This window comes from Haemaphysalis longicornis, unplaced genomic scaffold, assembly GCF_048455015.1.
Source record: "Haemaphysalis longicornis isolate Haplotype H1 unplaced genomic scaffold, Haemaphysalis longicornis Haplotype H1 scaffold_1, whole genome shotgun sequence".
Lineage (NCBI taxonomy): Eukaryota > Metazoa > Arthropoda > Arachnida > Ixodida > Ixodidae > Haemaphysalis > Haemaphysalis longicornis.
In genome coordinates, this window is record NW_027526203.1 from 96,116,518 (window position 1) to 96,129,516 (window position 12,999).

Genomic DNA, 12,999 nt, shown 5'->3' on the forward strand with positions numbered 1-12,999 from the left:
TACACTGCGCCAGGTACAAGCACCGGAACAACACGTAAGAGACGGATAGTAACCACACGGAAGCGTCAAGGTGGATTGAAAAGCAAAACGTCCCAACCGGCCCGATTACAACGCGCGAGGCAGAAGAAAGCTATACCTCAAGCGCTCACTTGGTATCCATGCGTTCGCATTCACTACCCATAAGATTTGCTTAGGCGTCCTCGGGCTTTTTTGGGGGGAATCACTTGAAGTTGATTTTACCGTTTTTAATGATTTACTTATATTGATCCAAGATTCCTTGCCAGGCCTTCCACTTTTACCCCGGTTTGCGCGCCACTCCTCCCCCCCCCCCCCCCCCCCATGAATGGCTCGCACTTGAAGTTTTTAGTTTCCTAAGAGCCAGCCGCCGCCATGGAGAACGCTGCCTACATTTGCGATGACGCGCAGGTAATTTGGAAGCACCGCCAATTTTCAAGGATTCTCAATCGGACTGGGTGTGAACACCAGAGCTCGCCCGTGGCGTCTCAGTCAGAAATTGGCTTTGGTCGCAACTGCTCCACCCCCGTTGAAGTAGAGCGTGGGCTACGGCGGCGGCCTACCGCCGCGTTAAACGCCCCGTCTTTCCGGCAATCCGTGGTGCTTTAACTTCAAGGCTGCGAACGACACAACGCTCACGGCCTCGCGCCTCACGGCCGCCACGCTAGCAGACGACATTCTTCTCCCACTGACGACGCGCTGGATGGAATGAGAAGCTGCAGCGCAAGCCACAACAACAACACGCGCAAGACGTGCAACACCAGCTAACGGACGCAGTGACGACCTCCTGGAAAAATAAACGACCAGTTGCGATAAACGCGGCTGCTTTAAAAGGTCATCACTGGCGCGCCCGTGACTCGCTGTGTCATTGTTTGCCACCACACCCTCCACCCCCCACCCCCCTAATTAGCCGCCGCGGCTGCCTCTTCTACTGGTCATTCTTGAGTGAGAACAAGCAGCGAAATCAGCGCTACGCGCCGAAACTTACGGCAGCGTTGGCATCGAGACACCCGGCCTGAAGCAGTGCAACGCGGTAAATTTAAAATCATTTAACCAAAACTCTGGCGTCTTCACCTTGGGAGGAGCGCGAAGCAAGAGGAACAACATGAGAGGTGGGCGGGAAAGCGAAGGGAGGCATTTGCGCGGCAAAAGTCGATAAAGAGAATCGTCTTTTGTCGACATTTGCAACGAAAGGAGCAGACACGCGACCATTTTTTTTTCCGTGCGCCTGTCGATAGTTTGCGCTTCCCAGTACCACGACCAAAACTCGACGGACGTGTGAGGCTCTTCTTATTTAAGTGGTTTAGAGGCAACATTGGTTGCGGGCGATCTCGAGTTGCATAATCGCTTTCACTTTGGTGCTTTAGTTATTGTCTCAACAGGCAACTGGCGCATGTTCGTACCCCGGCAACTCGGTAACACTGCACCTAACTTCGCTCGGGTGTACGGCGCTGGACGCGTTGGCGGGAAGGTTGCGTGCCAGCGCTGGCGAACTGGGAGGCGATCGGCGCGAGCCGATATCTCTGCATAGTAACCAATGCTTCTGGCACGGGGGCAAGCACACCTGGGAAGGACACGCAAGGAGCATAAGAAGCGCGAGCCAAACACACAGCGAGCTTGTTGTCACTTGGAAGGGACGTGCAAAGCGCCGAAGAAGGAAGATGAACATGCGCTGCCAGGTAAGAGAGGCTCTGGGGCGGGGTTGTCCAGCTCGCCGAGTTTGAGGGACGCATACAGGGTGATAGTGTCCAAAACATGGTAAATTTGAAATCAAGTCGGGTAGACTTCAGGGAATCGTTTAAATGTCTTCTTTGCTGCGTCGACCTCATTCTTACCGGAAAATTCTACCAGTTATTTCGAAGCGCACGGAGTTGAAAAATGAGCACAAGAAGAGAAGTTCCGGCCAACCGAACTTCACTATAACAGTAAAGTTCGGTTGGCTACGCTACTTCCGGAGCGAGAAGTTTGAAAACAATAACAGTAGTTTGAAGGGCTGATATAAAGAAAGCGTGTACAGACCAAGAACATTGTGGGACGTGCATTCGACCATCAGAAGGACAGTTCGAGAGACTTTCAATCCGACTGAGCGTCAGTAGACAATGTTACACAAAAGAGTGTTCTTTAATGGCCTCATTTTCTAATCTATTGTAAAATATCACGCGACAAAACCACGTACCTTCAAAAACGTACCATGCGGTGCGTATGTTCTTAATCCTGTGTACAAGTTCCAGCGCTAATTTGTCCCGCACTATTCTCTTTGATTCTATCGGGGCAACATTGCGTTGCATACTAACAACCAGTTCACGAAAACTTTACAGCTACTTCCGAACAGCAAGAAAGCGATAGTGGGGACGTTCGTAACCCGTTAATTATTTAGCAAAGCTTACCGGAAATTTTTGTATGAGAAGATGTAGCATTTAATGGCGGGAAAAGCTGCCACAAAGCAGTTTGTCCAAAACACCAGTTGAGCCCTTTGGCCTGCTTCGTCTGGGGCAATGCGGGCCAGTCATAGATGCCATGAAAATGACTGACGTCAGGCAAGGCTCCGGCAGTTGACACTCTGTCCTTGCAACACCGCCTTGTGAATCAGGCCCGTTGGCCGAGTGGAGCTTCATAAAGCGCATCATCAGGTGGCATGTTGTTACCTTAAACGTAAAGTTTATGCACCCGTTTACATGGCTGGGACAGCGAAGCCAGTTTGTCGCGCGTCGACGTTATGTAAACGACGAGCTGCGCTTCGGGGTCGCCGCCAAGTCACAGCAGAAGATTCGACAGCTCGCTGCGATGTGTCGCAGCCATGTAAACGCAGCCTGTAACTTATGCAGACGAGTCTCAGCCAAAGTCGGCGTATCCGCGTTAAACAACGACAGCGTAGTTAATGTGCATCCGCAGCACAAAAAGTAAACGCAAGCAGCTGCGCTTCGAACATAAATTACGGAGAAGGATGGACCCTCAGGTGAGTTGGTAATCCAGCATTGTGGCGAAACAGCAGAATGGGAAACAGCGCAAAAACAAAACTTGGACAAGAAAGACAACGGGACGAAGCGTCCCGTTGTATACCAACAAGCCCAACTCGCAGTTCTTCGAAACAGCAGAGCTTCACAAATGCAAAAGAAGGAGGAAACAAGCAGTGCTAGCGCTGCCCTTACGCAGGCAGCGCTCGTCCTGTCGGTTTCTTCCTTCTTGCGTATTTGTTAAACCACGTTGTATCTCCACCACGTATGTAATTATGAATGAGAAATGCTTCTCTAAAAAGTATACCGGTGACGTTCACAACTCCTCTAACGATCTGTGTACCTCTAGAACGAATTCTCCCCTATTGTTGCTGTTTTCGGGCTATGCGTGTTCTATGAACTGATGTTCACGACGCATATTTTCCTGGATCAAATTTGGAGATTTTTGCGTTACGTAGCATACTTCAGGGAGTCTGTAAAGGAGGGATCCAAAATATTTCAACCCCCTGAAGCCGTGTGATCTGAAGACTAGGGCTATTTTTTTGTTCTGGGTAATTAGTTGGTTACTTTCGAATGGTATATTAGCTAGTATATAGGCCAAGGCCGCAACGGCTTTATATAAAGTTGAATGAGATTACGAATTCCATTCCTCGCTGTGGGCACTGAACTTGTTGCTGAGACGAAATACAGCCCCTGGGTTCTATAGTTTCACCCCGTAAAATAGCCTACTTGGTCGACATACTCAAAAACTAACCTTTGGAGTACCCTTTTGCTCCAGGTCCTTCCCCTGCACGTTCAACCAAGAGCTTTAACTCTAGTTTGCGCCCCTATCTTCAACTTTTATTCAGTCAGTTCTCATTCTCAAAGTACATAACCACCAAGCGTCATATAATGCTGCCGTCTTTTTACCGGTGCACCAGCCATCAAGTTTACAATGCCCTTGTGTGCCCAGGAAGCATGCGAAATACCTAACCGTACCTATTCTTTCTGGCGATAGACAAACTAACTACATGAAATTAGGACTTCTGCGAGAGGAATATGAAAGAGCGCTTAAAGCAGGGCCATTCGTCAGCGGCCCGGATTCCTTGAATTAGGCACAGCACATGTTCGATATAGATGTTTGCTCTCTGTTGACGTGGTGAAGTGGGCCATCCAGAAAGTAGTTCTGGGCACCCGAATAGAAAAGTTAAAGCGTACGGTGTCATGTTAATTTAAGAACTCCTCCTTTGTATACATGTGTGCGGGCTTTAGAGCGCGATGAAGCATTGCCGAGTGTTATGGCGCCCGCAATGCGTACGCGGCTGTTTTCTTCCTCCCCCACATGAGAAGAATATGCGCATTTCTTTCCTCCGCTATCTTGGCAGCGGCAGTTGTTTCTTAGTAGGTGTCTCGGGGGTGGGCGAAGCGCTTGATTAAAACAAGAGGCCACAAGTCCCGGCGGAAAGAAGAAATTGCAGAGGGGCGAAAGGAGAGGTCCCAAACCTCACAATGGGCGCTGCTACAGCCTTGGGTGCCCCAGCTATCATGCACGAAGAGTTTTAAAAAAGAGCAATGAAGAAAACCTAGAGCATATTGTTTCCAGAACAGTGTAGTAGTGGTTAGTAGTTTTTGTCAGCGAGATTAAATTAACTAATTATTACTAATTATCTAACTCGAGAAGTACTGTCCTAATCATGAAAGTGTCAATTAGGCACTCACGAGGGGCATCTAACTGCGGTATTTTCATCGACGAACTAATTCCGCACTCATTTCTTCCGGGAGATAAACACACACCGCGAAATATAAAAAATACCACGTGACGGCGCTCCGCATGCATTATAAAGCAGCGCCCTCAAATAAGCTTATTGAAAGAAAATGCTTTGCCTGTCACACGTTCCAAGAGACGGCTCATCACCTTGATAATGGCATGCATGGAAGAAGCAGCAGGAGCAAGTTTCGCTAGGCGCGTGTGGCAGATAAGGGAAAACTCGGCCGCGATTTCGTGTTTCTTTATTTTCTTGATTTCATTTTGGCTAACTGAGAGGCAGCCTGTTCGAGCAGTTCGAGGGCACGGCTTTATGATGCGGGCGGGGGCGACGTCACGTGGTATTTTTTGTACCTCACGGAGTGTCTTTATCAGTCAGAATAAAGGAATGCGTGCAATTAGTTCGTCGCTGAAAATACCGCAGTATGATTCCTCTTGTGGGTACCTACAAGTGCCTTTTTGACACTATAATGATTAGGACAGTACTGCTCGAGTTCGAAAATTGATTATAAATAATTAAGTAAATGTCATTAACGAAAAAAATTCTGGCCGCTACTCCATTGCTATTCCATTGCACATTATGCACTAGGGTTTATTCGAGTAACGCCTTTGCACTTTTCTTTTAAATATTGATGCACGATGGGCGGTTCACCCTGTATAAGTGAACACAACTGAGTTAATTAGGGTTAATAAATATGCACAATTTACAATTCACATCTAGTTTAGATAGTGTAGGGTGAGTCCGGTAAAATCGGTCAGACTGGTACTTCAATTTGTAGTTTTTGAAGGCAGAGTGGGTGCAAAACTTTGCAGTAGCGGGATCGTCGTGGACACGACAAATATGTTCAGATATACTAGCGTTCCGGCACCTATAGTTAAATAGGGTGATGGCGACTACGGACAAATAGAGTCCAAAGTCAAATGAGGTGTGGCCGATTTGGTGTGTCGTATAACCTCACAACTATTGTGGAGGCCGCCCTTCGAACAACTGGAGTGGTAGCACACCATGTGTCGTGAATCATTCTGAAACTATTGTAACGCCAATACCCAACACAGCAATAACCTTCCCAATGTAAAATCGCGGACAAAAAATGGAGAAAATTCAGAGAGACACCGAAGACTCCTTACGTGTGTTATTGGCCTTACTGAGACTTGTACGTAACATGTTACAACTAATCGATGAATTGAAATCGATTGCAGTTTTCAGTAATATTTATTTCTTCAATTATTCTCCGTTTCGCGAGTAACAATCCCTGTTGCTCAATTACTTTTTCCTGTAGTCGATTACAAAATTACTCGTTACCGTACCTCTCGACTCTTTTTGCTGGGGAAAGAGAGGGGTTAGATCTGCTGGAGACCCTCAGCTCCGGGGCAAGCGTTTTTTTTTTTCTTCGAAACCACTACCCATGGAACCTCGAGGATTAATACTGCATTTCACTATGCTTTGTTTCCTGAGTAACTTTTTGGGGTAGACCGGTGACTCCATGCGGGTACAAATAATGACCTCATCCAGCCCCTCGTCAGTATTTTGGAGAAGCAGCGTTCTTCACATAGACATTTTCGGAAGTGCTGTTTTTACTTCTCACAAAAGCAGGGCTGCGCTTCGAAATATGACACGGTAGAGTGGATCCCAAAAATAACCTTCGACGGAAATGTGAGGTACCTATGTGCAGGTCCCGTTTTTTGCGACTCCAATTACCAATTTTATGCCACGTTAGACGTGTGCACATTAGTGGTACCGTAATAAAACGTTGCAGGAAAAGTAACGCGGGAGGCAACCGATAAGTTTGGAGCAATTTTGATTACTTTTTAGGCCGCGATTTCAATTGTAATCACTTACTTCTTACAGTGAAAAAATGGTATTTTAATTGGTTACCTTTTTCACTAATATTTACATCTGCCCTTACTTTTCAATACCTTAAGTTGGTATTTGGAATTGTGGTTATATATATTGGCGTCGGAGCCAAATGAAGATGAGTCGGTCTTGAACTTCTGTCGGCAGCTGTAATCGTCATTGACCAAACCCATGTGGGTTTGTGAGAATTTTTGGTGGGTTTGTGGACGTCGCAGCCAAATGGAAATTGGGACAACGGTCACGAGCTTCTCACGGCAGCTGTAGACTTCACAGGCATATCTGCATGAGTGGGTAGGTTGTTAGGCCCACATCCAGACTAATGTTGGGTAACATTACGCTGAGCCGAACGTCGTGGCAAGCAGCGTCACACTCATTGTACAAGCCGTTCGTACCGGTATACGAGGTTATACCTTAAAACTGTAGACTGGGCTAGTTGGTAATTTATAGTGAACAAATGCAGCGCAGCAGAAACAGAAGAGACGGATAGAATACAGCGCTCGTCCGTGTGTATTCTATGCGTCTCTTGTGTTTGTGCTGCGCTACATTTGTTCACTATACCTTAAAACCTAATGTTATTCCTGACGTCGCAAGACATCCCATACCCCACGGTGACGTCAGGCCACAGGATACCAGCGTTCGCAGTACCACGACGCGCCGCCGCCAATTTGGAAGTTTGGTCGGCGCATTTGGTTTGCCCTATAATGGATGATCATTGTGGCTGTGTGCGTTGACATACGGTCAGCATGATTTCTGGAACCATAGCAGTCACTCTGGTGATGACACCATATTTGCGCAGACGGCCCATGTAAGGCTGTCGCCCAAAAAAGTTAATTTTGACTTCCGTCACGGGAACTCGAACAAGCGAAAGCGAGGTCAGATTGTGCTTGCCGCCAGCGCGATGGCTCCTCCCACTAAACTCTGCAGCCTGCAGTTCCTTTACTCCTGAAAATTCGGCTATAAAAAACCTGAATCTAGCCACCTGTAAAGAATTTGATCGTTTTCAGCAGTCCTAGCAGCTAAACTGAGTATTTCTTGATTAGCGCTCTTGTAGTAAGCTTTTTTGCATGTAGTGTGCGACCAGTTTACCAGCAAATTACCCGTTACTTTAAGGCGCCAAGAAAATATCTTACAACTTTTCTTCATTGAAAACACTGAGCGTTTCGTACTACACTAAAATTTTATCCGTCATAGAATAATGCTTTTGTAACGAAGAAATTACATTTATAAGTACGTATTCCAAGCCACACGCTTCAAAAGCAGGCCTTATCATGTGCCAAAAGTTATGATCAAGTGATTGGTGGATCAAGTGAATAATGAGCCGACATAATGCTGACTGCACGTTAAATCGATGCAGGCGGCAGGAACTGGAAATGTGGCAATATTCCTTTAACATACTGAAATTTATAAGAGCAAGCGCGTTTCACGTGTGTAATGGCATGGCTATACGCTCCATAAATTCTTCAGACGATGAGCTTCGAGCTCATGTTTATATTGGGGTACAATTGTACAACTCGAGTCTAACTGAACAATTAATGTTCCAACAAGGAAACGAGCATTCCAAAATTCCTCGAGACAAAATTCCTCGAGACGAAAAGCTGGCGCCCCTATGCGATGGGTATCTTTTATATACACGTCCATACCTCGTCACAGCAGCCACGCTATTTTACAGTCTCTAATCTATGTTAATACACATTAATCCATCTTAATCAATCCTATTCCACCCTATTACGTCTTAATTCATCTTAATCCACCTTAGTGGCACCGTAATCTACTTAATCCCACCTCAATCCACCAAATACATCCTAATCCACCATATTCTACCTTAATCAACCGTAATTAATCTTACTACCCTTAGCCCCACCTAATTCTTACCTCAACCACCTTAATTCTTACCTCAATCTATTGTAATCCACTACGTTTTAATGATTCTTTTAACTTAACCCAATTTATTCCGACCTTATTTACCTATGTCCACTTTAATCCCGCCTTACTAATCATCCCTATCAATCGCTAATGAAATATTATTCCATCCTAATTCAGGTTAATGCCTCTTAATCTCACCCTTTAACAGCTGCTATAAATCTTTAATCAATTATTAATTACCCTTGTTAATCAATATTCATTTCATATACATGGCTGGCTTGCATGCATTGATTTGCTTCTGGCCTTCCTTGGTTCTTGGGTTTTTGAATTAGAGGGGCCATGCACACAAAGTAGAAGTTTGTTTTCTTCGAAAGATTTAGTGTTTTATAGTGCCCTCAGCGCTTGTCAGGCCGCAAACTATGCTTTATTCGCTGATAAATTAAACATTTTGAGCCAAAATTTCTATTCTCCCGCTAAATCGTGTGTGTTCATGACGCTGACAATGACGTATGCAGAGCAGGGCCTTAAAACTAAAGATAACCTGCTGACCAGGGCTGCTACCGTCTCACAGACGACCGTTTGGTTATCCCTTTAATCGCCCACTTCCATAGACGGTGCTGCAATACCGCTGAAGTGCGAGCAGTATTGCAAACCACACGGTTCAACAGAATGTTTAGGAGCCGATTAACAAAATCTCCAACTGTATACGCATCCTCCTTCCCATTTTTAGAAAGTTGTAAGCATATCCCGTAATTTTTTTTTATTATGGATGAATAAAACACGGGATGGTTTTAACTACTTACTTCGTTTATTAACAGGAGCGAGCACCCTCATCAACCACACTGCTTCTAACTGAAAGCTCCGCTTCATTATTTATTAGCTTTGGATAATTCATATTCTCCGTCCGGCTTGGGTCATGCCTGCGAATGCGTCGATGTGTTCGAAAGCTTGTTATTTAAATGAGGATTAATTTCCCGACGGGTAATTCAAACTGCCCGTAACCACTCACAGGGCCACTTAAATTATGGAGGCGCCAATTCACCCACGGAGCCATAGAACAGCACGATCCTATGCAGGTACCACATTAGCGACGGAAATAATTTTCGCAAGGGGAACCAGACCTGCGGCGTCATGCTCCGCACCGGCGATGAATGTCAGTGTTGCCTGCGATTCAAGTCGCAGAGGCAACAGCGAGGCCGACTAGCAGTTGCCATAGCGCGCTAGGCTAGTAATTTTGCATGTAAACCATAACGCGAACATAAATGCGGCGCGATCACTGATATGCCGATGTGTTATAGCAACCTGCAGCATGTGAAAACCTCGCCGTGGGAAATGTGGACAGTGTAAACAATGATGACGATGAAATGCTAGTGCGACCCGTCTGCGCTGCTGATTTATGATGAAGGCGATTCGAGATCCCACGACCTTTCTATAATCGGGCGCAGTACGCAAGTGCGCCAGCAAATACGTTCGAGCTCTGGGGTAGTGTCGGTTGAAAAACTCCCGTTCCGAGCGGGCTCACTTTGGCTGAAGGCGGGTGGCACAAATGCGACCGGAAATAACAAAGGCGATGCGTGATGTCCTGCGCACACATCAGAGGCGGCCATTCCGACACTACGCCACGACTTGTGACGGATGCTCCACAGACGATAGGCCTCTTTTATTTCTCACTCTACACTGTTCAGTACTGCTAGAGAGGAGCTCCGTATTTTGTTTTCCCGCACCGTTTCTGTGGCGGGAGCAGTTTTTCACTGCCCAGGAACTGCTCTAAAGTTGAAACTGCTCTGGACAGCCAAGTAAAAGGCACCAGATATTCTAACGGGCACAACTGACACTTCCGCCGCTGAATAACGAAATTACGCAGCTTCTTTTCTATGTCTTACGTTTCTTTGTGTGTGTATGGGTAAATGTATTAAGAGTACTTATTTGCATTGCATTTAATTTTTGTGCCCCAAAATGGTTTGTTTCAAGCTGTTCTGCCTGCCCTGATTTTCTGCACCTGCGCATTTGCCGGGGAGCCTGTCAAGCTGGTTTTTTCAGCTTTTCTTCCCAGTCCCCCCTCATCAAATGGATGGAAATAAAGTCATTATTACTATTATCTTTAACAGCTTTATCTAGATCTTCATACATACTATTTCCCGTAAAGGCAGTTTTGTACAGCTTCGACTATTCAAATTTCACGCAATTCGATTTTTTTTATATCCCTACATTTAGAATTCAAATAATGAGCATTTACTCTAATGTATAAAAAGTCACCAGCTGTGCCCACATATTACCCGCATATAGCTCGTGCGTGCGTGTGGTACTTGCGTGTGCGTGCGCACGCACGAGAGAAACGACAGACGGTCCTCGCCGCTCCCCGTTTCGTTTGCGCACTTTTTTCATCAAGCCCTTAGTCTGCCTCATCTTTTCGGCTGGAACATCAGATCGACTTTTCAATGAACGCGACAGCTGTACGCGCATGCATTCGTGTTTCGTTTCAAGGTTCAGGTGGACAATAGGAACGACTCATTCCAAAGGAGTGCATGCCGCTCCTCTTAGCATTAACTGACCGCTGTTGGTACAATGGCGCAACGGTACAACGGTGCCGATCCCGCTGATTATCCGCTCTCACATTGTTTTTCCTTTCTTTCCATTTATCGCAGGCACTGTCTTGGCTCGTTATTGCCGTCTGCATCGGCGAAGCCTTCTCGGGATACGTCGTGCGCCGCCGAGGATATGGTGGCGGCGGATATGGCGGTGGATATGTGAGCCCCAGATACTACAGCGGTGATGTCCGCGCTGGATACGGACGCTCAGACTACGGAGGCGGCTACACTTCCACCTATAGTGGTGGCTATGGCGGGCGTAGTGGCTACAGCAGCTCCAGCAGCTACGGACGGGGAGTAGGCAGTTATGGCGGTGGTGGATACGGATCCGGAAGGACCTACAAGTCGTACGGCAGTGGATACGATGGATACGGCGGAGGAGGCTACGGTGGCGGTGGCTACGGTGGTGGCAAGGTATACACGAGCAGCGCTGGTTACGGCAGTGGAAGATACGCTGCTGGAGGCTACAGAAGTAGTGGCTACGGAAGTGACGGCTACGCAAGCCGCAGCTACGGAAGCAGCAGCTACGGAAGCGGCGGATATGGAAGTGGTGGCTACGGAAGGGGGGGATATGGTGGGGATGGCTATAAAAGCTACGGGTATGGTGGTCGCGGTTACAGTAGTGGTGGGAATAAAGTTGTAAGCTCATATGATAGCGGTTATGGTGGCGGATACGGCGGAAGGAGTGGTGGCTACAGGAAGTCTTATTACAAATGGTGATTAAATGTCTCCCGTATGCCACGCTAAGATATAAATCTCTCAGTGTATCGAAGTGAAATGATTTGTATGTTGCTGTTTTCACGTTGTCGAACTACTCTTTGTGTATGACGTGTTTTCGCGCGCTTATTGTAACCAGTGTTCACATCTACTTTGTTCACGCATCGCTGCTTGCATTAAACTACCCATCACCTAAGGAATTTTCTGCCGCCTGTCGTCAGTGTCTACATATAAGTTGCGTACGCTGCCTTGTTTCACACAGACATTCAAAGCTACTGAGGGCGCCTATGAATTTAGCCAGATTTGCATAACTAGCAGGGTATATCTTCCTCCTACAACTGTCGTGAATGGCAATGGCGGACTGGAAGAAATAAAGTGACACTAAGATTACAATATTGTTACGGTGACGTTCCAATGTGGTACATGTCCCAATGGGACATAGCCTATGTCCCAATGTGGTACATAGGCTATGCACGTACCGTAGCAATATTGTCGACACCTGGAGGGACGCTGCTTCTCCGCTCAAACTATACTATCCGCCTTCCCCTCGTGCACCTCACAGGTACTTTCGTTATAAATGTAGGCTGCGCCAAGCACCTGAGCACAATCCAACTGTACTCAAGCGTGACGAGTGTTCCGAATCCAAATAATTATTCAGTCTCAAATTTGTGCTAGTGTGCGTGCCATTTTACTAAGTTGTCGCCACACGAAGGATGCAAATACATAAAGGGTTAACAGCGCACAAACACGACGACACACAATGAAGAGAAGACAGGACAAGCCGTGAACTACAACTGATTTTTTATTTCGCCATGAAAGACATATAAACCAAGACACGTCCAATAACAAGGCCCAAAAAATATGACCACCACTTATCTCGCACCCCGCCTTCTACGCTCGTTGCCCCAGATACTGTTTTTCTTTTTGTGAGAGTGCAACAGATGGCCTGCTGCCGCAGTTTTCATGAAGACGTTCAATCTCGAGGGCCTCGATAACCTCTCGTGTATGTCTGTCCTTCACTCTAGCAATGACTGAGCAGTCCCCGAACAGCGGCACGCAGGCGCAATCTTTGCAGTGCGCAGCTAGGTGGCCCGAAACAGCCGTCTTTCCTACGAGGTTTTTATGTTCCCTCAGCCTATCATTAAGGCATCTGCCCGTCTGGCCGACCTAGGTGTTTTTCCACAAATACAAGTGCAAATACAGGAAGGACGACACCGCATACGCTGACTCCAAGTGAAATTAATTGTGAAAACTTGTACCTTC

General features: G+C 46.7%; 1 protein-coding gene across 1 annotated transcript; it reads left to right on the plus strand.

Annotated features, from left to right (window-relative positions):
* The first annotated feature begins 1,536 nt into the window (after positions 1-1,536).
* LOC144165010 (uncharacterized) lies at positions 1,537-11,952 on the plus strand. The gene is made up of 2 exons (XM_077695184.1): positions 1,537-1,694; positions 11,077-11,952. The coding sequence occupies exons 1-2, from the start codon at positions 1,677-1,679 to the stop codon at positions 11,737-11,739; spliced, it is 681 nt and encodes a 226-aa protein (XP_077551310.1). The 5' UTR covers positions 1,537-1,676; the 3' UTR covers positions 11,740-11,952.
* Positions 11,953-12,999: the final 1,047 nt, after the last annotated feature.